Source organism: Oreochromis niloticus, linkage group LG10, assembly GCF_001858045.2.
Source record: "Oreochromis niloticus isolate F11D_XX linkage group LG10, O_niloticus_UMD_NMBU, whole genome shotgun sequence".
Classification (NCBI taxonomy): domain Eukaryota; kingdom Metazoa; phylum Chordata; class Actinopteri; order Cichliformes; family Cichlidae; genus Oreochromis; species Oreochromis niloticus.
In genome coordinates, this window is record NC_031975.2 from 490,030 (window position 1) to 517,416 (window position 27,387).

Genomic DNA, 27,387 nt, shown 5'->3' on the forward strand with positions numbered 1-27,387 from the left:
TAAGTTTAGATTTTCTGAACCAAACAATCTGGAGAAAAATGTATAAGTAACATAGAAGCATGTGTCATGTAACAACTGAGTTTTCAACACACTTCAGACATGCCATAAATAGAACACTCTTTTGTTTCTATATGAATTTAATGCATTTGTGCAACTAATCACTAAATGTTCCAAATGTATGTGCTGCAGGTGGAGCTAACAGGAAACAGTATATTTGAATACATCCACCCATCAGACCATGATGAGATGACAGCAGTGCTGAGTCTCCACCAGGCCCCACAGCATCACTTCTTGCCAGGTACTTAAAGACCTTATGTCTCCATTGTGTGCCACACAGTGGTAGTTCATATTTTATTCTTGAAGTGAATTAACTGTTTGTTCTTCGATGCTGTCCATGCCTGGCTGCTCCTTCTCTTCTCTCTCCTCCGGGTCGCGGTGTGCTACTGAAATATGGGATGCATGATTAGAACCATCTGTGTTGGCCAGCCTCCCTTGGCACCATCTGTAACACCCCTCCTACTACAACGATGTTATGATGTGACTTACATAAAAAGATATTTTAAAAATCTATAATATATGCCTAAGCTTGCAGAGGTCATTGATTGATTGACTGATTGATTGAATCTTTATTTTGAACATGTTAAAAAAGTACAACAACATAGAATTTAAAAACAAAAACATAGAATTAAGAAAACGTGCCCCATGTTCGGCTTGTCTGTACAAGCCAACTCTGCCTCCTGTGAAAGGAAATCAGCTACAACTATCTGAGTCCCCAGCCTATGGACTACCTTGAATTTAAAAGGCTGAAGTTCCAAAATCCACTGGGTGATCTGGGTGTTGGCATCTCTCATGCAACAGAGCCACTGCAGTGGGGCACAATCCAAGCAGAGGGTGAATGGGCATCTCAGGAGGTAATAGCAAAGAGAGTGTGCTGCCCACCAGATTGCCAAGCCCTCTTTTTCAACAGTACTATACCAGGTTTCTAGTTCTGACAGTTTCCAGCTGATGTACAGAACTGGGCAGTTGGCCGCCCCTTATCTGCTGTCCACAGGCCTCTGCTCTAGGTGTCAGTCTGCAGTATAAAAGAGAGGGAAAGGTTTGGTGTGTGGAGCACTGGTTCCCCACATAGAGCCATCCCAGTGCCAGAAGGGTTCACTGTAATAAACCCTTCTGGCACTGGGATGCCAGGTTCTTTCTTTATCCATCATTCTCAAATGCAGCAGCAAGCTTTTCTACCAATGAGTTGCCAGTTTCTCTGTATCTGTATGATGTCTACTGTTATTTCTTCTCTTTATTGAGCAATTCATTCAGGATAGTGTAGCCACTGTCAGGAATGAAACGTACATAATAGCTTAGCGTCATTGTTGAGGTAACAATGAGTGTATGGTAGTTCAAAAAGCACTTGGTCCATAGCCTTCTGAAATAAGCCTGGTGATGATGTTATCCCAAAGGGTAAACAATTAAAGCAGAATAGCTCTTTTTGAGTAGAAACTGTCAACAGCTTCTTTGAATTCTCTTCTACATTAATATATAGTTAGGCATTTAATAAGTCTAACTTACTGAAGCATTGGCTTTCTGCAAGGGATGCAAACAGGTCCTCAATGTGTGGAATTGGGTACTTATCCATGCAGAGCTGTGTGTTGAGGGTGGCCTTGAACTCTCCATACAGTCTCACTGTGCCATCAGGTCAGCAGAGGGCAGCACAGTTGGTTTTAGGGACAGAACCATGGATGATGTCCACTGTGATTCTTGGATACCATGGACAGTTCTCACACAGAGTCCCTGTAACAACTACTCCTGCACCTATGAGGTTGTGAGGTCTCAGAATTCTGAATTATCTGGATGACTGGCTGGTCTGTGCAGTCTCAGAACAGCAGTCTTGCAGCCATGTGGTCCTGCTCTTAGAACATGTCCAGCCTGTGGGTTGGCTTCTGAACTACCAAAAGAGCAAGCTCCACCCATCCCAGGTCACAACTTTTCTAGGTATGACTCTGGACTCCAACAGGGCCACTCAGACATTGGCTCGACCTCTTCAGGCTACACTTTTGGGTCAGCTGGGGAATGTGCCTTTGCCTCATGGGCTTCATGGCATGATGGTGGATGGTGGAAGGTATACATGTAACATGTTCAGCAATGCCTTCTGAGCTTGGGCCTTTGCCCACAGCAGTCTCATCAGGCAGGGATTTTGGTGCCACAGAGGCTCCACTGAGCTCTCCACTTTTGAAGGTATTCTCAACTTAGAGCAGGGTTATGTGGAGCTAATGGCGCTGTTCCTTGCACTCCAGCAGTTCCTGCTAAGACTGGGAGGCTATCATGTCATCATCAATACAGACAGCACAGTCACTACAGTCACAGCAGCCTACATCAACAGGAAAGGGGCCTAGACTCTAACATCCTCTGCAAGCTGGCAACCAGGTTGTGACAAGCCAGCTCCTGGTTTGAAGGAAACTCTGTCTTAGGTGAATGGAACACTATTCTCCCCTTTCTCACAGAGTGATGGTGTGGCCTCTGAGAGGAAAAGGCTCCTTGCCTTATGACTACCAGAACTGGTGGTACGAACTATGCAAGAGTCTATGCAAGAGCCCACTAGGACTGCCTACTTGTATCACTGGGGACTGTTTGGCTCCTGGTGCATGGCCCACCAGATGGCCAACCATGAGGCTACAGTGGAGATCATCCTGCAGTTCTTGCAGTCCCAACTGGAGGCATGCAAATCAGCAGTTACCTGGCGAGGTATTGTGGCATTGATCAAGACAGATTATATTGGTCACTCACCTCCAGCTGAGTGACCAATATGATCACTCAGCCGGAGTGAATCAGAGCTGATTCATTTCCACTCAGTGGTAATGAATCAGCTCTGATCTCCCAGTTTTAAAAGGTGCCCAGAGGGCGACAGTTCACCAGTCTAGATCCCCACTCCCCCTATGGGATTTGGATTCAGACCTTTGTGCACTTCACCAACCTGCCTTCAAGCCTCAAGGATGCTGATTTGAACTGACTTTCCCTCAAAACAGCTGTTCTGATAGACATAACATTTTCCAGAAGGATTAGTGATTAGTCCATAAAGAATGTTGCAGGTTTTTACTGGAAGCAGCAGGGGTTATCCTCCGTTCCAACCCTACAGGCCAACCCAGGGCAGAAGACAGCCTGTGCCAGGCTGCTCTGTGCCCTGTCTGAGTCTTGACAGAGTATATTAGGGGCATATATATCCTATATATATATTAGGAAGACTGATCAGCTCTTTACCTGTTTTAACTTTGGGGTCCTGGTAGACGCTGGTCAAAGGCCAGACTATCCCACTGGGTTGTAGCTGTCATGCAGCAGGCATATATATTTTCGGGTACTTCCCTCCCATTCATTTCCCATGCATATGGAATATGTAAAAGAATAGAGATAGTCTTTTACTCAGAGAACCAAAGTTACAATGTAACCATACAATTCAGAAAGAGCTATTAGCCATTAACTTGGTATATCTCAGCATGGTGTGTCATATATCCTAAAACAATGAGATAACTGGACAAGTAGAAGACAAAAGTGTACAGGAGATGAAAATGGGTAAAATTTATGTCTTTATGAAACAGAAATACAATCCAGTGAAGACTTGACACGGGACCTGAGATATGTATCTGCCCCTTCACTTGATCCGTCTACTATTTGTTGAAGTCGCACCAGAAATAATCTCAGTGCAAGTCTGGCTATCAAGAAGCCATTCTTAAGGAAGGGAAGCAAGGGAAATACCTGAAGTATGCCAAATTACACAAGCGATGGACTGAAAATCTGTGGTAACAAATCTTACAGAGTGATGAGTCTACATTTGAAATTTCTGGTTCAAATCATTGTCAGAATCTACAGAGGACAAAGGAAGATAAATAAAACAGTGATTATCTGCAACCATTTGTAAACACGGTGGGGGCTCAGTCATGGTTTTGGGCGTATAGCCAGTGGTGTTAAGGATCTTGTTATAGTTGATGGGATGATGAACACAAAAGATACACCAAATGCTTGAGTTTAGATCCACAATGCAATGCAATACCTTCTGGAAAGCACTTGATTGGCAAGAGGTTTGTTTTTTAGCATGAAAATGATTCCAGAAACCTTGCCAATACAGTAAAAGCATACCTGGAAAGAAAAAGACAACGAAAGACAGCCAGCTATAGATTGGCCTCTCCAGATCCCGGACTTCAATATTACTGAAGCACTGTGATCGAGAATGAAACACAAAGTAGCCACCATCCAAAGCACAGCTTTGTATGTCCTTCCACAAACCTGCAAGCCTGGACACTATTCCTGTAAACTGCATAAAGACAAAGAAAGCTTTCGCAAGAGCATTCCACCCCCACCCCAATTTTTTACTGTACTGTACTCCTAAGAAACTCTTGTCCCAGGGCTTTTGGACAGGATTATGGTAAGGTTGTGCAGTGGCAACTGGGTGAGATATGGAAGTTGTTGAAGAAGTGTTAAAAATGGAACATAATATAAATAATATAACATGCGTAATGCCTCTGAACTATTTTTTGTCTGTTTCTTGACAGAGTATGAAATTGAGCGGTCCTTCTTCTTGAGGATGAAGTGTGTTCTTGCCAAACGAAATGCAGGGCTGACATGTGGAGGATATAAGGTATGTAAAGCCAGTGGATGATAAATCTGCCAACAAGGACACCAAAGTTCAGTGGGTGCATTTGTTTCTAATTTCTTCCTATCTTGGTTCCTTTGTGACATGAAAATAATTTTCCCTTTTCCTATTGATGATTTTCCAGTCCTTTCTAAGCATAATTTTTTTAACCAAAAACAAAGACCCCCTTCCTTTGTAATACATTTACTGATTGATTAACTGATGTGGGTGTTCATGGTATTGTGAAAACAGCTTTTAATGTTCAATAACATTTATTGAACTGTAATACTGTAGAACAAATACAGTTCAGTGTATATATTGTTCACAGACACACAGTACACATTGTGTGTTTTTGTCTTTAATGCTTGGATGAAAACCCATGTACGCATGTACATCAATAAATGCTCTGTTTAGTCCCTTGAGATACTCTGTCAGGTTTTTGCTCCAGCTGCCTTCATTTGCTGTTTGTTTGTGGGTCTCTCTGCCTTCAGTTTCATCTGAACTTATTGAAAACAATGCTCCTTTTGCTTGAAATCAGATGACTGACTTTCCATTGACATATATTCAATTTTCTTGCCTTGCAAAACTCTTGGATTGCTTTTGCAGTATGCTATAGCACACAAGCTCCAGGGAACTTTAAAGCACACTTTTTGCCCTATTGTGTCTCTATGAGCAAGCACCTGGTAACAATAGGAATGAAAATCTTCAGCAGAACCAGGCTTAGGGAGGCAGCCATCTACCAGTTGGGGGTGAGGGGAGGGAGACTGGACAAAAGACATGCTGCAGAAAAGAGCCAGATTAATAATAATGAATTATTAAATGCAGTGTGATGTATAAACTAGAGATGGCACGATACCACTTTTTTATGTCCGATACGGATATCATAAATTTGGATATCTGCCGATACCGATATGAATCCGATATAGTGTGTTTTTTAATCAATAAAACTGTTTTTTTAATATCTTGCTGCATTTTGTATAAGTTCATACTCCAGTTTAAATAAACAACAACACTAAAGCTATTCTGTTATACCTGTATGTAAAAAATACACTGCAGTCAAAATATTTCATAGTTCAGCAACACTGATCAATCTAATAAACTTAAACCTGCTCCATCCTCCCTATTCTGGTATTTTAAAGAGTACTTAGCAGAAATATTAAGCAACCTAACTAATAGGGTTGCAAACTCCCAGCAAAAAAAAAATAATAGGGAACCACCCCCCACCCTCCACCTCATGATGCTTAATCGATGTAATCAACTTTAATTTGATGCAGGGTGAAAAAAAATGCACAGAAATAAATTAATTTTCAAGAATAATTAAATAGATTCAACATCTTTCTTCAACAGAATTGCAGACTGCACAGATGGTACCTTCCCAAAGGAAAAAGTACTATAGCTTACTAGGGTATATTAGACTTAACAGTTACTATATACAGTAATGGACTTCTATTCATTTTACATCAGATTAAAACTTTGGGTGTAAGATTCAGATAATTATTTATTAAAAGTGAGACATTTTAAATGAGAATAAGAAAGAAAAGTATGTCTTTGTGCCCCCTTTTCCCTGTTCATGCCCTATCGGCCCCCCTGGCTAGACTTTGCTAGATCAGTCCCTGCACAGTTACCAGCTGTCAGCTACGTAGAAAAGGATCCTGGTGTAGAAAGTAATATTAAATACATTCTAACAACAGCTTATCAAGCTTAAACGTGCTGCTGTTGTTCAGACGCTGGTTTCCTCTTTCTGGTGCAAAGTGGGCCAAAAACAAAGAAGAGAGACGGACTCACGACAGAAAAGCCGATCAGCTGATCATTGATCAGTTTCACGATTGAAGTAGCAGCAGGAGAGGGAGAGAGAGGCAGTCGCTCCATATATCGGTTGTTAAGCTTAACATGGGAACGCTTTACAAACATTCAGAGATGAACTTACACACTTGCTTTACTTCTCTCTGGGATAACTTCCTCGGAGATGAAATGCTGGTTTGGTAGCGAGGCTACAAATACACACAGTCGCTCTATCACGTGACGCATACTGCTCCGACGTGCTACGGTTATGAGCCGAGTTACGCCGTGTCGCAAGTTTTGTGAGGTGCTTTTTTGATATTTAATGGATCGGATTACATTTTGTATTTTTCGCCGATATCCGATCCAGTAATTTAGGTCAGTATTGGACCGATACCGATACGTAATATCGGATCGGTCCATCTCTAGTATAAACACATGGTGAGTGAAAAAGGTGAGTGAATAAGAAACATGCATAACTAAGGGAGGATTCAGAGTCACCTGATCCAGCCCTAACTATATGCTTGAGCAAAAAGGAAAGTTTGAAGCCTAATCTTGAAAGTAGAGATAGTGTCTGTCTCCTGAATCCAAACTGGAAGCTGGTTCCACAGAAGAGGGGCCTGAAAACTGAAGGCTCTGCCTCCCATTCTACTTTTAAATACTCTTGGAACAACAAGTAGGCCTGCAGTGTGAGAGTGAAGTGCTCTAATGTCCACATGCATGTAAACGGTAAACAAACAGTTAATTATAAGCTTACTCATTAATTCAAAAAGGTGCTGTTTTCTATGTAAGGAGTGCATGAATGTCAAACACTCTTGCACTCATTTACACTTTAATGGACGCATCAAGGGCAATTCTGTTCCAGTATAGTTCCCAAGGATATGCAGCCTGGAGGAGTTGGGGTGACCCACCGACTTTCTGATTGGTAGACAACCCACTCTGCTGCCATGCCCACACCTTTAATTCCTGAGAGTTATACGTAATATTTTTGATATTTGGTGTGTCAGCATGTGTTAGGTTAAAAGCACTTTCCTGTGTGTGTGTGTGTGTGTGTGTGTGTGTGTGTGTGTGTGTATGAGTGAATAAGGCTTGTAGTAAGACAGCACTTTGTGTATTTAGATGAGGTACTATATAAAACTGCTATTTCAGTACCAGTGCATGTATCGTTTTATTAAACCCCTTAAATTAAAGCTGTAACTCTATATTTTAATGACATTCTGATAATTTGAATAATTATATTTTATAAAAATATTATAAAATTTATATTGTAATAATATAGAAATAAAATTAAAATATTTACATATTAAAATACTGAAAATATTAAATATTTATTACCATTATTACTACTACTATTCGAGCGGCACAGGAGGGTTGTTTTTTAATTGTTAAATGAACACATTTCACATTTCATTTTTGAGATACTGTATGTCTGAGAAGTTATCTTAAAAGGGGCACAATCAGTGCATCTGTGGCACACATATTTCTTGAGCATCTTCACTAGAGCCCAGATCAGATCCGACAAAAAGGAGCATGTGATCCACATGAAATGCACCCAAATACGAAAGCTGCATTTCTGACTGTGGTTTGAACATCATGGTTTGTTAAGTGATAGTTTAACTGCCAAAATGTAATCCTATAAAAGTTGTTTCATAAAGCGCTACTTGGTTAAACAATGAAGTTTGATTTGGAAAAGTCCCAGCTCCTTTTGAATGCATTGAAGTTCGTTTCCTACCGTTGTTTCCCAGGTCATCCACTGCAGTGGCTACCTGAAAGTGCGTCAGTACATGGTGGACATGGTGCTCTATGAATCATGCTATCAGACTGTGGGCCTGGTAGCAGTTGGACACTCCCTGCCTCCCAGTGGTATCACTGAGATCAAACTCCATAGTAACATGTTCATGTTCAGAGCCAGCCTGGACTTTAAGCTCATCTTTTTGGACATGAGGTAGGAGACATGTTGAGAAGGTGGGGAGATAAAGGAAAACCATGACATTATGATATTCTGTTAAAACTCATCGTCACAATAAATGAGCAACATAAAGATAAATCTAGTAATAACAGGGCTCTAGACTAACTTTTTGCCATGGTTGCACTGGTGCGCCTAACAGTTAAAAGTTAGGCGCACCCAAATCTTTCAACCGCATCACTTAAAGCCACAGTTTTACATGTGCACTTTTTTGGGGGGAAAATTGCTGTCTATACAGACAATATTGATTTGTAAATGATTAATTAACAATCTTGTCAACACAAAGTTCTTTATTTGGAGCACATTTCTACAAGAAAGATAAGTTACTGAAAAAGTGATTGTGCTTAAAGTGCTTTGGCACTCTTTGGCAATATTGTAGACAATGTTAAACTTAATCATCATCTTGGCCTCCTCTGACAATCTGTTTGCTGCTGCAGCAGGCAGCAGCAAACAGGTTAATGGCTCCGTGTCAGAGCACTGGCTTGAATTTCAGACAGATCAGGCCTTAACTTAACAAAAAAATTATCAATAGTTCTTTTCATCTTTTCTTATTACCCACAGCTACATCCACTTCTGTCGGGCCTAGGCTACTCACTAGGGCTGGGTATCATCACTGATTTCTATAATCCATTTGATTCCAATTCACAAGGTCCCGATTCGATTTGATTCAATTTAGCCTCAGACAGTCAGAAATATTATAATTCTGATCATTTATCAGTACTGATACATGTGAGACTTTATCAGAATTGTGAGCATCACAGCAGATGCCTTTGTGTGAAAGTAACTGAGGATAAAACACAGAAAAAGGAGATTTTCCTGGCCTGCATGCTTTTTATAGCAGATAACCTTAAACATATTCTGCAATTTTACATAATTTTAAAAAGTTTAATTTTCCTCAGTACTGAACAACAAAAATTAGGCTCTCGTTTCAGAGGTCATTTAAGTAAAAAAAAAGAAAAAAAAACAACGGCCAACAGGGCTGTAAACAACGGTAGACTGGTGGGTAATAAGCGAATGAATAATGCCGAAAACTGAGATTTGAGACGGGAACCTGACAGCGTGTCCGTGTACGGGCCGTCGGGTGAGAAAACCGAGAAAGAGAAAGCTGATTTTGATGCGTCGGGTCCGCGCTCTGTGTTTACGTGGAATTCGTTTACCTGCTCTCATTTACTGTTTGGTGGTTGTTCAAATAGTTTTGTGAGCTTTAACCTGAGATTCTGGCGTTTCTGGCAAAATACATTTATATTTAAAAGTCGATTCAGGATTTCATGAATTAATATCACTTTATTCAAGCTACTCACCTCCCTCTATCCACCTGCACTTTCAAACGCACACACGAAAGGGTCCCGCCCCTGATTATCTCTGATTGGTTTACACCAAGATAGGGGCATAATGTGTGTCAGTTGTTGACCACACGGAGACTTTCAGAGTTCCAGTTTTTTTTTTTTTGTACTCGGAAAGTTGGTAGCACCGCTGCGACCTAGGATTTTTTTTAGTCGCACCATTGAAAGATAATTGGTCGCACTCTAGAGCCCTGAATAAGGATTAACCCAGGTATAATACATTAAACAATTAAAACGATATTCACTAAAAAGTATTGGTATATAAGCTTAACAAAAAGCAATTTTAAAACATTTTAGGGCTTTTAAATGAACATTATGATTCACTTCCAAATTTGAATGTTCAAATCAGCTCTGACCTGTTATTCTTTCCTGGGGAGTCAGGGTGGCAGAGCTGACAGGCTACGAGCCCCAGGACCTGATAGACAAGACTCTTTACCACCATGTTCATGCCTGTGACATTTTCCATCTACGATACGCTCATCATTTATGTAAGTTTAAAAATTTTCAGTGATATTTATGGGGGAGGATGGAGTGACTTATGTGTTAACTTTTGGGAGGAGTTTAAAACATTGCCTTTGATTTGTATTTTGCATTTATAGCTTGATTAATGTTGTGTGTATTTGCCTTGAGGATGAAAAGTAGTTCAATCTGGTACAATGTTTTTGTGTTTGGTTACTGACAAATAAATAATAATTTTAGATGCTAACTAAATTAAAAGAACTAACCTAAAGATAATTACATAGGGAGATTTGACCAGTTTATCTCTGTGTTTACTACAGTGCTGGTGAAGGGTCAGGTCACCACCAAGTATTACCGCTTGCTATCAAAGCATGGAGGTTGGGTGTGGGTGCAGAGTTATGCCACCATTGTCCACAACAGCCGTTCATCCAGACCTCACTGTATTGTCAGTGTGAACTACGTCCTCACGTGAGTCAGCAGCCTCCTTCTAAAATGTAAAAAAACCTGCATGAAACAATGCAGACTATATACCTGTTTTATTGTACACAGTGACATTGAAAGAAAGGAACTGCAGTTATCTGAAGATCAGAGTCAAGCCACTAAGTGTGGTGTAAGTCTCACTTCATCTCAGGACCACAGCAGACAATTCAGAAGCAAAGCAGTCAAGATGAAGACCAAACTAAGAGAAGCTCCCTATCTTGAGGTAGGACTTCCACGTGACCTACTAATTATTAATATTCCAGAGAAATATAGAAATAAATGAAATATTTCCTAACTTTCTTATAGCAAAAAATAATATATCAGTTTCATTACAGAAATATTAATATTGCAAACTACAAAATTAGGGAAACTGTGTTTGTGTGAGCCACCATGCCAACTTTACTTTTCAGTCACTTTAAAACAACCAGAAAGGAACAAAGTGGTGTACAGTAGAATAAATATAAGACAGAGTAAAAAAAACCAAACAACAACAACAACACATATCTGCTCATACAAGTGTAAAAATAGAACATCATGCATCTTCTTTCACTTATTGGGTGGCGGGGGCAGCAGCTTAAACAGAGAAGCCCAGACCTCCATCTCCCTGGCCACCTCCTGCAGCTTGCCCGATAAAACCAAGGCATTCCCAGGCCTCCTCCCGGTGGGACTCACCCAAGAGGGGGCCAAGAGGTATCCTTGTCAGATGGCCGAACCACCTCAACTGGCTCCTTTCGATGTGGAGGAGCAGCAGCTCTACTCTGAGCCCCTGCCGGATAGCCGAACTCCTCAACCTATCTCTAAGGGAAAGGCCAGTCACCCATTGGAGAAGGCCTTTCCGCCGCTTCTATCCACGATCAAGTTCTTTCGGTCACTTCCTACAGCTCGTGACCATAGGTGAGGGTAGGGACGTAAATCGACTGGTAAATTGAGAGCTTCGCTTTTACACTCAGCTCTCTTCACCACGATGGACCGGTACAGCGTCTGCTTCACTGCAGTTGCAGCACCAATCCATCCGTTGATCTCCTGCTCCCTTCCATCCATCCATTCATCCATCCATCCATCTTCTTCCACTTATCCGGGGCTGGATTGTGGGAGCAGCAGCCTAAGAAGAGAAGACCCTGACATACTTAAACTTCTCCAATTGGGGCAGGAACTCCTCCCTGACCCAGAGTGGGCACTCCATCCTTTTCTGACTGAAGACCATAGCCTCAGATTTGGAGGTGCTGATTTTCATTCCCACAGCTTCACAGTCAGCTGCCACCTGTTCCAGTGCGAGCTGGAGGCCATCACCCGATGAAGCAACAGAACCACATCATCTGCGAAAAGCAGAGATGAGATTCTGAGACCACCCAAATGAAAGCCTTCCGCCACTTGGCTATGCCTAGAAATTCTGTCCATAAAAACTGCGAACATAATCTGTAACAAAGGGCAGGCCTGGCTGAGTCCATCGCCTAAGTTGGTCCGACTTAATGCCAGTTATGTGGACCAAGCTCTTGCAACAGTTGTTGGGCCAGACACCCAATACTCCCGCATTTCCCATAGGACACTGACATGGTCAAATGAGTTCTCCAAGTCCACAAAACACATGTAGACTGTTTGGACAAACTCCCATGCACCCTCAGGTATCCTTGAGAGTGTAAAGAGCTGGTCCAGTGTTCCATGACCAGGACAAAAACCACATTGTTACTCCTGTGTCCGAGATTTGACTAAGAGATGGACTCTCTTTTCCAGCACCCTGGCGAAGACTTTCACAGGGAGGGTTAGGAGTGTGATCCCCCCTGTAGTTGGAACATATCCTTGGGTCCCCCTTCTTAAAGATGGGAACCACCACCCCAGTCTGCCAATCTCCTCCGTGACTCGCTACCTTGATTTGGCGGAGGGGTTTGTAAGTACCAGGGATCCTGGGGGCTATGTTGTTGGGGGGCTTTTGCCACCAGTAGGGTCTCCCATGGCAAATTGGTCCTGGGTGAAGGACCAGATAAAGAACTATTCAAAACACTCCTCTGAGTATAAGATCAAGGGAACAGTTCACCCTGCCAGCGATATGGTTACTGGGGCCCAGCCCTGGAGGGTGGAGGGTGCCCGAGAGCGAGTGTCTAGTGGCCGGCCCTTAATCCATGAGGCCTGGCCAGGCACAGCCCGAAAAGGAACATGGGCCCATCCTCCTGTTGGCCGACCATGCACAGGAGATGCCGTAGCTAACAAGACTGGCAATTCAAACATGGAATGTCCCCACTTGAAGGGAGGGAGCCAGAGTCTGTGCGTGAAGTTGAGAGGTAGCAACTAGGTATAATCGGGCTCACCTCAAAGCATGGCTTGGGCTTTGGAACCAGTCTCTTTGAGAGGGGCTGGACTCTCTCTCAGTCTGGAGTGTCCCTGGGTGAAAGGTGGCGGGCTGGGGTGAGTATCCTATTATCCCCTCTGCTTGCTGGCTGTACATTGGGGTTTCTCCCAGTGGACAAAAGGGTTTGTTCCCTGCGACTTCGGGTCAGGGAACGGGTCCTGACTGTCGTCTGCGTTTATTCGCAGAGTACCCAGCCTTTTTGGAGTCTCTGGGCAGGGTCCTTAAGGGTGCTCCACCTGGGGACTCTGTTGTCCTACTGGTAGACTTCAACGATCATGTGAGCAATGACAGTAAGACCTGGAGGGGTGTGATTGGGAGGAATGGCCTCCCCAATATGAACCTGTTTTGTTACTGGACTGCGAACCACAGTGTGTCCATAACAAACACCATGTTCGTACATAAGGGTGTCCATAAGTGCATGTAGCATGAGGACACCCTATTCCGCAGGTCGATCATCAGGCCTGCGGCCATATGTTCTGGACACTCTGATGCCTGTCGTGATGGTAACCCCTGAACCAAAGGATTTACACCAGACGTGAAGGGAGCCACCAGGTTGAAGAAAGAGTCCTATCAGGCTTGGTTAGCCTGTCGGACTTTGGAGGCAGCTGACAAGTACCCACAGGCCAAGCACAACACTGCTCGCAGTAAAAAAATTAATTTGATAAAATAAAGTGGCTTTTTCACAAGGTCAAAAAGAAGAGATGTGTTTGAAGAAATGAGTTAGAAATAGACAAAAGAGAAACCTGTTCATTGTGCAAAAGTAGATCATTCCATAGTAGTGAACTGCAACAGTGAAAGCACGGCCCCCTCTGAGCTTACATATAGTTTTAGGCAGACCTGAAAGAACAGGTAGGTAAATAAAGACAGAGCAGCTCAGAGAGATAGGGCGTGTCAAGACTATTGAGGGCTGTAAAAGCAAACAAAAGAATTTTAAAATTCTTTTTAAAAAATATTCAATTTAAAAAGTTGAGAACCATCCAGGCCTTTATGTGGTCAAGATACTTGAACAATAGCCTAACACAGTATGCATCATTATTTTAAAGAGAAACATAAATCAGACTCCTGTCTGCATAACGTCTGTATGACGTGTTTCCTAAGTATCGAACTAAGTGGGGGGGGGGCTTAAAGCGAAGCCCTGTGGGACCCCACATGAAGGGGAGCAGAGGAGGATATCAACAGTGCATCTGGAAAGCATTCTCAGCATCCACATTTTGTCATGTTACAGCCTTATTCCGCAATGGAATTAATTAGTTTTGACCTCAAAAAAATACACACAATACCCCGTTTTGACAAAGTCCAAAACATATGCTTTGAATTTTTGCAGATTTCTTAAAAATAAAAAGAACAAAACCGTAACATGTACAAGTATTCACAGCCTATGCACGGAGATAGCCCCAAAATGTTTGGCATTGAGTCTTTGGTACTCTTGGGGGCCGTGGATGGCGCAGTTGTCCTGGTTCCATCTCTTTCTCCTTCCAGGTTTTTGGGGGGCATCGCTGCAGCTTCCCACCCTCATTATCAAGTATATGTGTGATAAAGACATATACACACACACACACACTCTCTCTCTTTCTCTCTCTCTCTCTCTCTCTCTCTCTCTCTCTGACTATAAGTAGCTGAGTATTTTCTAATTTTTGTGTTCCAGGTGCTGTATGTTTGGAGGGTTTTTTGTTATATTTGTATTTTATTTTGGGTTTTTTTTTAAAATATACCCTCTATATTATTTTTTGTCTTGCCTGTCTTGCCTTTTGTTCATCTGAATCTTTATTTGTTTATTAATTAATTTCTATTTGTGTTATTTCAGTTATTACATTATATGTAGTATAGTATGATGATGTATGAGTATTCATAGCTTTTGCTCAGTATTTTGTTGAAACACCTGTGGCAGCAATGACACCCTCATATCTTTTTGAGTATGATGTAACAAGTCTGGCAAACCTACTTTGGGGCAGTTTCTTCCATTCTTCTTTGCAGGACCTGCCAAGCTCCATCAGGTTGGATGCAGAGCATTGGTGCACAGCCATTTTCAGATCTCTCCAGAGATGTTCACTCAGGTTCAAGTCTGTGCAATGGCGGGGCCACTTCAGGACCTTCACACAGTGGTCCCAAAGACACTTCTTTGTTATCTTGGCTGTGTGCTTAAGGTTATTGCTGTGTTGGAAGCTCTGGGGCAGGTTATTAAATTCCCTTAAATCCATTTTTATGTATATAGAACCAAATCACAACAACAGTAACCTCAAGTCACTTTATACTGGAAGGTTAAGATTTTACAATAATACGGCGAAAACCACAACAATGAGATGACCTTTATAGCTCAGGACTTGGCGACAGTGTGAAGGAAAAACTCTTAAAAGGAAGAAACCACAAGTAGAACAAGGTTTAAAGAGGGGCGGCTATCTGAAACGACCAGATGGGGATGATGGGAGTAAGATGGGATAAAAGACAGTGTGGAAGAGAGCCAGAGATTAATAATAAATAATGATTAAATGCAGAGTGGTGTATAAATACTTAGTCAGTACTTTACGATATAGAGCACCTTGAGGCGGCTGCTGTTGTGATTTGGGAATATATAAAAGAAACTGAACTGAACAGAATTGAATTGCTCTAATCTATGTAAAAAAAATATTGTGCTAAACTGAGGTCTAGCAACACAAGCACAGAGATGAGTCCACTGTCAGAGGCCATAAGAAGATCATTTGTAACCTTCACTAAAGCTGTTTCTGTGCTGTGATGGGCTCTGAAACCTGAATGAAACTCTTCAAATAAGCCATAATTTCTGCCACATCAAAGCTCTGTTGTATGTAGCCCATTAATAGAGATGGATTGATCAAAGGTTTAAGACCACTTGAAAAATGGCAAAAACTCATAGTTTGCATGGTTGGATCTTAACAACTTGCTAAGATCCATGTTAAAAAATATGAGTTTTTGCCATTTATCAAGTGGTCCTAAACTTTTGATCGGGACTGTATTTAAGATTGAGGCATCAAGGATGTTTGCAAATAGCAATTGGACCTGTTCTTATATAGTACTTTTCCACTACGAGCACAACTTGCCTTAATCACCAAATTACTTTTTTCTATGTCAGTGTTTCTACCTAACATTCACACATTCAGACTCTAAGTTGGGGTTAGTATCTTTCCCTAGTCTGGCATGCAGACTGGAATTGAACCACCAACCCTCTGATTAATAGGCGACCTGCTCTACCAGCTGTGCTACAGCAACCCTTCACTGCTGCATACTGCTGCATTCGTCTTTCCCTCAACCTTGACTAATCTCGGTCTTGATCATAGGACTGGGACCCAGCATTTGGAGTTTTAGGTATTATTTCTGCATTTCCTAGTTTGTTTTCCTCATATTTAAAAACCCAGGTTTGTGACTACCTCTAGTCCCAGTTTCTGATCATTTTAGTCCTGTCCTGCTCCATTATTGTTTTTGTTGATCTGTCAGTTGCCAGTTGTTATAAATTTAAGTCTTGTCTTATGACAAGTCCTGCTTTGGGGTCCACCTCCTGGCTACCTGCCACACAGTGGTTATATGACAGTCTCCCAGTTCCTGCTGATGAAAAGCATCCCCAGAACATGATACTGCCACCATGTTTCATTGTAGGGATTTGTGATGAGCGGAGCCTGGTTTCTCCAAACATGACACCAGAAAGTTCAGTCTTTGTCTTGTCAGGCCAGAGAATTTTTTTTTTTCTTATGGTCTGACAATCTTCTGGTGCTGTTTGGCAAACTCCAAGTTAGCTGTCATTTGCCTTTTAATGAGGATTGGCCTCCTTGACCACTCTACCATTCAGGCCCTCATTGGTGGAGTGCCGCCGAAATGGTTGTCTGGAAGGTCTCCTCTTTCCACAGATCAAGCGGAGCTCTGCCAGACTGACCCTTGCATCAGTACAATCCTGTCTTGGAGTTCTACAGACAATTCCTTGGACTTCATGGCTTGGTTTGTGCTCTGACATTCACTGTCAACTGTAGGACCTTACATAGACAGGTGTGGGTGTAACCCTAGTTATTAAGGGTTTCAGGGCATTATCATTGAGGTTGAATTTTTTTTTTCATTATCAAGTTTAATTAAGTAAAATTATTTTGAAATAACTGAATAGCCGGTGTTTATGATGTCCCGATGGTCTGTAAAGTGTACAGTTTGGGAGTACTGCCTCCTTGCATTTGCCCTGCAGCAGCTACGGAGATCAAGAAGAGGGGGAGAGAAAAAAAGTCAGGTCCTCTGAGTGAGAAACATTGTTGCCTTCTTTAGTCGGATTTTGCTGAGGAAACAAGCTGCCAGGCAACTGTTGTTTAGTGGGAGGAGAGTATTATTATTGCTGGGATTCTTCTAGTTGTGCTAAGACGCCACACCATCGCCATTTTGAGGGTTCAGGAGAGCCCATTTTGTTGTTTACTTTTCTCAGGTTTTTCGGGTGTACCAGTCCAAAGATGGCGAGCCACCCCTCCAGGATTTATTGAGATGATTGATCTGAGAAGAAACTGAAATTCTTTGGACAAGCCTTGAACTGTACAAATTCTACTTAAGTCTCAGGACAGAGTTGCACTTCACTGCTCCTTTGCACATTCTACAAGGAGAGATTTTATTGCTGGACTCACACAACTTAGAGATGTGGGCTGAGTCACATCCCCCGGGGGTGTATTCTGTTTATTATTTTCTTGATGTAATTGTTTTTTTATTGTATATGTAAGTGATTATTCATGTTGAGATTATAAGGTTGTGAAGAAATACAAGTTCATCAAACCTCATTCTCCGAGTGTTTCATTAGTCATCCAGTTCGCTCTAGCAGTCGAACCGTTGCAGTTGGTCCAGTACCCATGAAAATATTCAAATCTGTATCCCAACTATTAAAAGGTGTTACATGTACTTTCCAATCACAACCAATCAACTGAATTTACCACAAGTAGACTCTGATCAAGTTGTAGAAACATTTGATAGATGAACAGTGGAAACAGGATGTACAACAGGTACATAATGTACGTGTTATGTTTTTGTTCTTTAATTTTACTAAATGTGCAAGACTTTGAAGCAATTTCTTTAACATTGTCATTATGGGGTATTGTGTGTAAAATCTTGAGATGAAAAAGGAATTTTAGAATAAGGATTCAGTTTTAGAATATGACAAACACTGAAGCACGTGAAGTGCTGTGAATACTTTCTGAACTAACACATAATGTTTTACTCACCGACAGTGAATAAGTTGAGATCTAATTTAAGCTTCTGCTGAATTTTACACAGAAAAGCTTTGATCCTGATGATTACAGCAAACAAAGACCAATTCAAACCATTTTTGACTTACAAGGGATCTAGTAGGAAAAAGATAATCAAATATTTCCCCGTATTGCCTTACAGAGCTACTTTGATAAATACTGAAATAAAGTGTTATCCTAAGATAGTAACCTTCTCTGTATTTTTTATGAACATCAGAAGGCTCCTCGCCTCTTCCAGCCGGACCTCTCATACTGCTCGTCACAAAAGGGGATGTTGAAAGACAGATCCCTGTACCCAGTGACCCCTTGCAGGGAGACGAGCTCCAACCTGAGACCTGAAGGAGTTCAGGTGTCCTGCAGCCCCACTTACAATCTGACTCTCCATTACCCATCCCATCATCAGCATCTGAACGTTCAGAGCCAGCTGCCCAGCTCAGTTCCCTCCTCTCAGCTATCTCAACAAATAATCGGCTCCCTGCATAGTAAAGGGGCTGATGGATGGAACATCAGCAACTCCACAGCAGCCAACAAATACAAAGGTTACGTTTTTATTTAATTTTATTTATAGTCTAGGTTTCTTTGACTAAATCTCATTCTGACATTCCATATTCTTTACCATATTTTATCTACTCTCCCCCAACCCCACTTCTGTTAAAACCACCTCAGTAGAATTGCCACTGTGGTGACCTAACACTAAGCCATTTGTGGTGGAAGCAACCTGGGGCGTCAAAGATCACTGGGCAGGCAGGACTCACTTTTACAGTTCAGTGATTTAATTTACAGTGATAAAAAATTAAAATCCACAAAGATGTTCTCCCAAGAACACAATAGCTCATCGCTCTCTAGCAAGGGTCTCTCCAATACAATCTGTACACAGGGAAACGGGCAAGTTTCTCTCTCACAGGCAAGTGGCAAAAACAGTGGTAAAGGAGCCAGGCATCACTAGCTGTTTGAAATATAATGGTCCAGCGAGGACTGAGGGTCTGTTGCTACCTTAAGTAGTGGCTATAAACGAGGACGTCAGGAACAGGTGGACAAGGCGAGCAGTTCAGGAGGTTGAAGAAGGATGAATTGATCGCTCTGGCAGGAGAAGAGGAGGTTTCGCTGGAGGAAGGTCTGGCTAAACCTGCAATTGCGCTGCACCTAATGGAGGTTTTGTGGCCAGAAGTGTGGTTAGAGCAAAAGCAATGTAGAAAATTGGTGGAGGAGAAAAGTGACAGCAAATAATGGAGCAAAAGGAGGGAAAGAGTTAAAAGAGGGAGAGATAAGCCAAATGAGAGGTGAAAAAAGCTAAGGAAGCCAAGGTGATGATAGATTCGATCTGAATAGAGCTCGTGTTTTTATGCCTTCATTTGATGAAGATGCTGTTGATGTGTTTTTTGAGATGTTTGAAAAAGTTACTATAGATAGTGGATGGCCTGAAGACAAGTGGGCTTTGATGGTTCAGAGCAGTAGCAGTGCTAGACGCCACTTTTGAAATATGACACCTTCTTATGGTAGGTAGGTGTTCCAGAAACTTACCGCAGGCAGTGACGTGAGCTGGGGAGACAACCAGGCGAGTCTTATTTGGATATGTGGCATAGACAGGAAGTTGCTTTGCATTGTTGGATAAATTCATCTCAGGCTTCTGGTCATCATCATAAGTTAAGGGACCTAATGCTGTTGGAGCAATTTAAAGTGAGTGCTCCCAGGGAGGTTGACTTTTATCTCAATGAACGTGATGTTGTGAGCCCCCGGAAGGACACAGAGTTGGATGATTGTTATGAAGTTGCCCATGGATTTAAGATGGGAGTCAGTCTGGGGAGGGGGAGAGTTAATGAGGATAAGAGTGAGGATGGTCCATATGGTCAGGGTGGAAGCAGGACCTGGCACCCGTCAGGACCAGAAAAGAGTTTGATACAACAGCCCAGTGGATCAGCTCTATTCCAAAGTAGGAGCCAGAACTCTCCTGTGGAGCTTCATTGTTATTGGCACCATAAATTAGGTCACAAGAAAAATCAGTGCCCTGGTTATCAAGAAGGCAAAATAATACCAGGCCGGTAGGTCTGTAATAACAGCTCGGGAGTCTCTCAATGAACTACAAGGATATGATGGATTTATTTCCCAGGCCACTGTCTCCCACAGTTCATCACTGTGCGAGGTGTAGGAGGGGTCATGAGATCCTACAGGTATACAAGCTTTACCTGAGATCTGAGCTGGTTGCAGGCTTTGTAATGTAGCAGAGTCACAAAATCTCTCCTTTAGATCTATAGATTTGATTATGGGCAGTGATGTGGCCTGGGTTAAAGTTGCTCTGTCTGTCAGTGATTACCTAGTGGATTCCCCCAAGACAAGAGAGCTGGAGCTGGAGTTTCCTGAAGTTTTTCCTGTGTGGCCCCCCTGTGGACCACCCTTTTACTAACCTCTCTGATTCCCTATTAAGCACTTGGAATGGCTGCGATGTGCAATCTGTTGATGGGAATAAAGCTTGTGTGGGTGTAGGTGATGACCCAGGAATGGGTGCTGTTCACAGCCGTCAGAAGAGATAAACAGGTCATGTGAGTAAAACATGAGGAGGACCCTCTGAATTGGGAGTCTCTGGTGCAGAAGCAACAGAATTATCCTTCCCTGGAACATGCTATGAGGTCAGCAGTGTCAGTGCAGGAGGCTAAAGATGTGCCAAAGTGTTACTATTTTCATAATGACACATTGTTCAGGAAGTGGAGGCCTCCTTCTAGGCCAGCTGATGAGGACCGGGCCATAACGGAACAAGTCGTTTTGCCAAAGTGTTATCGCCAGGTTTTGCAGTTGGTGCATGCGTCATTGTTTGGACACATGGCTGCAAAGAAAACCTTGGAGAAACTTAGCCAATACCTATATTGGCCTAGTATGTGGAAGGATATGAAATTATTTTGGCGCCGCTGCCATGTTTGTCAGGTTGTCGAAAAGCCAAGTGTATCTAACCCAGTAACACCATTACAACTTTTTCCTGTTGAGGAGGAGCCTTTTGCTCACATAATGGTTGACTTTGTTGGACCTTTTCCCAAGTCCAAGAAGGAAAATGAATATCTCCTTACTATTTTGGATCTGGCTACTAGATATCCCAAAGCCATACTGTTAAGAAATATAAGGGCGAAAACCATTGTAGAACATCTTGTTAGGTTCTTCTCTTGGGGTGGTTTGCCCCTCTCTATTCAGTCTGACAGAGGTTTGAACTTTACCTAAAATGTATCAGCAAGTGATGGCTGAGCTGAAGATAGCACCCAGGTACTCTTCCACATATCATCCACAGTCACAAGGGGCCATAAAAAGATTTCATGCAACATTAAAGAGTATGATAAAGACTTTCGTGGTGGCTCATCCTAAGGAATGGGATGAGGGCATTCCTTTTCTTTTCTTTTTTTGTCCTTAGAGATGCTCCATCAGACCTGGGCTTTAGCCCATTTGAGTTGGTCTTTAGACATAAAGTAAGGGGGCATTACACTTGTTTAAGGAGAAGGCGGTTAAACCAACGGTACCTGGAGATATTCTGCTTTCGCTTCATCTTTTAGGGAGAAGTTAAAATCAGTTGGGGAGGCCGCTAGTAAACATTGTCTGCAGCTAAGGTTCGAATGAAAGTATGATAATAAGGCAGTGATTTGCACCTTTGGCCCAGGAGACCTAGCGATTAGCGCTCCAGATACAGTGAGTTCAAGAGTCCGATGGCTTGTGGGGAAAAGCTATCCCACAGTCTGGAGGATCGGGCCCTGATGCTGCGATAGCGTCCGGATGAAAGGACAGAAAAGAGTCCATGTGAGGGGTGTGAGGGGTCAAGCACGATGCAGGAAGCCTTACTCTTACTGATGCAGCGCTGTGGAAGATGTCCTGTAGCAGAGAGAGAGATGTTCCGATGATCTTGGCAGATGCTTTAACGATCCAATGTAGCTGGCTGAGGTCGCAGACTTTACAGTTTCCAAACCACACGGAGATGCAGCTGGTCAGAAGCTCTCTATGGTGCTCCTGTAGAACATGGTGAGGATTGGAGGAGGAAGGTTGGCCCGCTTCAGGCATCTCAGGAAGTGGAGGCGCTGCTGGGCCTTTTTGGTGTTGGCGGTCCAGGTCAGGTCGTCTGAGACCTGGACCGCAGGAGCTTGGTGCTGTTAACAGTCTCTACCGTGGAACCGTGGATGCTGAGTGGTGTGTGGGTGGAGCAAGTCATCCTGAAGTCGATGATTAGCACTCCAGATACAGTGAGTTCAAAAGTCCGATGGCTTGTGGGAAAAAGCTATCTCACAGTCTGGAGGATCGGGCCCGATGCTGCGATAGCGTCCGGATGGAAGGACAGAAAAGAGTCCATGTGAGGGGTGTGAGGGGTCAAGCACGATGCAAGAGGCCTTACTCTCAGCTTGGTGCTGTTAACAGTCTCTACCGTGGAACTGTGGATGCTGAGTGGTGTGTGGGTGGAGCAAGTCTTCCTGAAGTCGACGATTAGCACTCCAGATACAAGACTGAAGACGTGGCTTTGCCATGTGAATGTTTTGAAGGCATATGAGGGTCCAGTAGCAACAGTAGGCTGTGTTGTCTCTGACCAGACTGACTGCGGTCAGGATGGGGCTGCAGAGGATCCTTCAACTGTCTCATCCCCACATAGCAAAATTGGTATGGCCCAGATCTGGCCCACACAATGTGCTTACACATGGCCCACATACCGCAAAGAATGACGGCCCTGTGGTGGCCCAGACCTGGTTTGCCAGAGGTGGCCCACACATGGGCCAGCACAAGGCCAGTTGCAGACACACTGGAGGTCCTGTGCTGGCCCATGTGTTATCTCTGGCAAACCTGATCTGGGCCACCAAAGGGCCATCATTCTTTGCGGTATGTGGGCCATGTATAAGTTGTGTGCAGCCACGGGCCAGTTGCAGACACACTGCTAGCCCTGTTCTGGCCCAGACCAGTTTCAGCTCTGGCCCCAGATGTCAGCCTAATCTGTACCTTAATCAAGCCATGTAATAACCAGAGATGGGCAGTAACGCGTTACTTGTAACGCGTTACTGTAATCTGATTACTTTTTTCAAGTAACGAGTAATGTAAGGGATTACTATTGCAAAAACGGTAATTAAATTACCGTTACTTTCACGTAGGAACGCTGCGTTACTGCATTACTAAAACCATGATTTTTTCCGAGAATGTCTCATGACAGTGACGTAAGCGAGTGCGTCGTTCGTGACAACAGCTGTCTGTAGATCAACAATGGATAATAGTGCGGGAGAGAGTATGAGCATGCAGCGTTTAAAGCGTGGAAGTACTGCCCTTACTTTGAGTTTGATTCCATAAAAAGTGACAAAAACATTAGTGTCCACTGTTCACTGCGTGGGAAGAGAACTTCTTTTTAAACCCCTAAACTTCCAAGCAAGCACTGAGTGCGCTACGACGTAATGTGAAATTCACAGAGAAACTCGCGGATTCTTCCACTGACCGCTGCGGCACACCTGCACCAGGGTAAACCTCTGCTTGCCCCACTCCTGCTTTATAGGTGAAAATAGAGCAACAGGACTGCTAGTCTTTGATTTTATTTATTTTCTGCTGTGTTTTACTTGCATCTATTTGAAAGAGTGAGTGTAAACACAAAAACATATTTTATTTTATGTGCTGGAATGTGCAGAAAATAGGTTTAAATGTTAAACAAATTTCTTCCAGTCAGAGAATGTTGCATATAATTTAATTTTTGCTTGATGCATAAAGTTAAAAGATTAAAACTAATAAAACAAGTTTTAAAAAGAGACTTTTCCAGTTGATTACATTTTGTATGATGGATTATGCAGAAAAAGTAGAATTGGGCTGAAAGATCTATCGCTTTATTACCTATTCAGGTTGTAAATCGTGTTTTTAAAAAGTAACTAAGTAACTAAGTAATTAATTACTTTTGAAAATAAGTAATCAGTAAAGTAATGGGATTACTTTTGGGGGGAAGTAATCAGTAATTAGTTACTGATTACTTTTTTCAAGTAACTTGACCAACACTGGTAATAACAACATGTGCCGGAACATAATAGTGCAAAAGTAACATGACGAAACTCTGTTCGGACAGTGAAGGGACTGATTCTTACATAGCGCTTTTCTACTCTCCTAGATTACTCAAAGTGCTCTATACAACATGCCACATTCACACACTTTCTCTAAACTGAGTGCTTTCTAACTACATTCACACTCTTGACATGCAGACTGGAGGAGCCAGGGATCGAACCACTAACCTTCCAATCAGTAGATGACCTGTTCTACCTCCTGAGCTACAGCCACCCACTGGCAAGCATGAGTAAACCGTCACTAGGTTTTGGATAAAGTGTACACTCACAAACCTGTCAAATCTGCATTTGAAACGTTGGCTACTATAGCAGTATAGTATTGCAACATGGCATTTGGGTCTTCTAACTAAAATAGGAAAATAGGAACATAAATAGTGCCATCACTGCCAGACATGGCTCACATACACTCTGCCATGACATCGGTCAGTCAGAAGTGCCAGCTTGATGCCAGATCTGGCCCAGACTTGTTTTGTATGGGCCTGGGCCACATAAACCAAACCACAATCGACCTAGATATGGCATGCCATCACATAGACAGTGCCATCTATGTCAGGCCTGGCCCATATCTGGATGACATACATCTTATCATGCCAGAAGTCAACCAGCAGTGCCGGCTTGATACCAGATCCGGGCCAGACCTGCTTACTATGTGGGATCTGAGGTTGTTAATGCCAGACTATATAACACAGAGGCCAGAGCAGCTCTTGTGGAAGAGCTGAAACACTTGACTGAGTGCCAGAGGTAGGAGGTAGTTGACTGCTATTCTGAGCTGTTTCAGGATGTGCCTGGAAACTCTGATAGGATTGTTGATGATGTGGATGTGGGAGAGGCAGTCCCAATTAAACAACACGCATCTTCTGTCCCTTCACAAATGGAAGGTGGTGAAGGAGGAAGTGCATTATATGTGATTGAGCCAGCAGATGGGGCGTGGAGCTCACCTGTAGTGTTAGCTGCTAAGGAGGGGATGCCAGATCATTTTTGGAAGGTGAATTTTAGGAAGGTCAGTCATGTCACGAATTCAGATGCTTCCCCATACTTCGGCTGGAAGACTGCATTGACCAAGTGGGTAGGGCTAAGTACGTAAGGTCGATCTTTTGAAAGGGTACTGTTAGGTACCACTGACGGAACGTGTTTGTGAGATGTCAGCATTTGTGACTTATGATGTCTTATACCAGTTTAAAGTGCTACCAGTTGGGATAAGGAATGCTTGTGCCACCTCCCAGTGCTTGATGAATTTTGTCATTCAGATCTTTTTTTTTCCAAAAAGAAAAAGCCTGCGTTATGAGGTGAGGAAGACGGGAGAGTGAGTCCTGCAGCTAGAAGTATGTATTTTTCCATCGCTTCACGTCCAGGCTTAGAAGAGGCAGCTTGATGGCAAAGGTGCCCACAAACAGGTCTCCCAAGAACACAAAATAGCTCACTAGCTCTATGCAGGACAATCTGTACACAGGGAAACAGCAGTTCAGTTTCTCTCGCAGAGGCAAGTGGTGAAAGCAGTGGTAAAGGAGTTGGGCTTCACAAGCTGTTTGAAATATAATGGTCCAGCGAGGACTGAGGGTCTGGAGTTCTGGTTCTGCACAAATCCCAGACTACACAAACACAAGTAGGAAGTCCATATTGAAGCCAACAGAATCATTTTTTGTAGTCTGGTGTTTTTCTGAATTGTTCTGTGTTTTCCAGGTTAGCCAGCTTGTAAAGCTGATGCTATTCTGAAACGCATTCGGTCCTCTTGATCTCTGCAGTGTTACAGATAGGCTTTCAATGGCATTGCCACTCACACCAACAACAGAAAGCTGTAGCTGAAACTTGCAAGTAACAGTGTCCATATTCATGTCCACACAATTCATGTTGTTTTCAGAATGGAAGAATGTTAAACTGAGGCTTAGTCTGCAGTAGTGAATGCAAGCTCAGCGTGGAACAGAAAGGAAAACATGCATTTGTCAATAACATTATAGGTGGATTCATTAAAACACTAAGTGACAGTCTGACATTTTATGAATAACACTGTAAACTCCTTAGGAGTCATTCAGCAGAGTGCTCATGTCATTTTAATTAAGGTGTAAGCCAACTTCTGAACATGTCTTCTCTTTAATAGGGCCTGTACTGGCAGCTGACCGTAGGTACCAGGATGATTGTTCCAGTGGAATGAACCCTCTTTCAAACAGCAGGCTGAAGGACGAATTCTGTGAACATTACACACTTGTCCATACCAAAGTTTGTCCACATGCCCAGCCTCATGCCGCAAAGGGGAGTAAAGCTTTAAACCAGGACATGCAATATTATGCAAAAGGTGACAGGGCCCTGGCTTGCCCTGTGCTCAGCAGCCTGGTACTTGGTAAAGGTGAGCATGGTGGCCTGTTGCATGGCATAAGCCAGTCGCTTCCTGTGCAGATAGTGCTTGAGCAGAAGAAGATGCTCTGTATGATGGAGACCCCTTACAGTCATGTTGCTGCAGAATATCATCAACCTGCTGACGACCAGCAGCAGTTTGGAGCTGCCACGGAGCCACAGTCCAGATCTGCAGAGGACATGCGAATGCTGACAGGTATAGGGGCTCCATATATGTCTTTAAACTTTCATCAAGTCTTGGGCAAACCTGGTCCTATTAAGGCCTCCCCTGTTGCCTCACTGAGCAATATAACAGATGGCCATTGTTACCAAGGTAAAGAGATGGTGTCTTACAACTGTACCAGCCAGAGTCCCAGCTCCAGCTCATCTCCTGAGAGCCACAGAGAGACCCCACACTGCACTGGCACATCTGTCATCATCACAAATGAGAGGTGACCCAGAAAGAGAAGCAGGCTTTATCTGTGTCTGCAGACATAGCTCTGACACTGCAGCTGAAAGCTGTTTTTCTTCCATCATGTTAAAACAGAAGGTTTAGAACTTTTCTGTAAAGCATATGTAGTAATGCAGCGTTTGAAAGTGTTTTATTTACTTTCTACTGAATGTTATTTGATCTTAACCTAAAGACTTAAAGACGGAATAATGTCTGAATCCTGTGATCAGAATATTTGAAATGCAAATATTACTACTGTTACTTCAGTCATTTCATAGCAGGAGTGTTTGTCCATGTGTCACTTCCATGGGAATATGTCTGTGAAGGTTCTCAGTCATCCAGGTCATCGTAGTCTACGGAGCTCGGAAAGA

The 27,387-nt window shown here is 42.9% G+C and overlaps 1 protein-coding gene across 2 annotated transcripts in view; it reads left to right on the forward strand.

Moving 5' to 3' along the window:
* Nucleotides 1–27,387, forward strand: part of sim2 (SIM bHLH transcription factor 2) — a 61,049-nt gene extending 33,662 nt beyond the window's left edge. Inside the window, exons 4-11 of one of the 2 annotated variants that reach the window (XM_013265971.3) lie at nucleotides 190–298; nucleotides 4,533–4,618; nucleotides 8,137–8,336; nucleotides 10,082–10,188; nucleotides 10,480–10,627; nucleotides 10,709–10,862; nucleotides 18,414–18,735; nucleotides 26,333–27,387. In XM_013265971.3, coding sequence (XP_013121425.1) covers nucleotides 190–298; nucleotides 4,533–4,618; nucleotides 8,137–8,336; nucleotides 10,082–10,188; nucleotides 10,480–10,627; nucleotides 10,709–10,862; nucleotides 18,414–18,735; nucleotides 26,333–27,021 — 1,815 coding nt within the window. In that variant the 3' untranslated portion in view covers nucleotides 27,022–27,387. Of the gene's footprint in view, nucleotides 1–189; nucleotides 299–4,532; nucleotides 4,619–8,136; nucleotides 8,337–10,081; nucleotides 10,189–10,479; nucleotides 10,628–10,708; nucleotides 10,863–17,391; nucleotides 17,722–18,413; nucleotides 18,736–26,332 lie in introns of those variants that run through there. The other variant, XM_025911065.1, reaches the window with a different exon arrangement.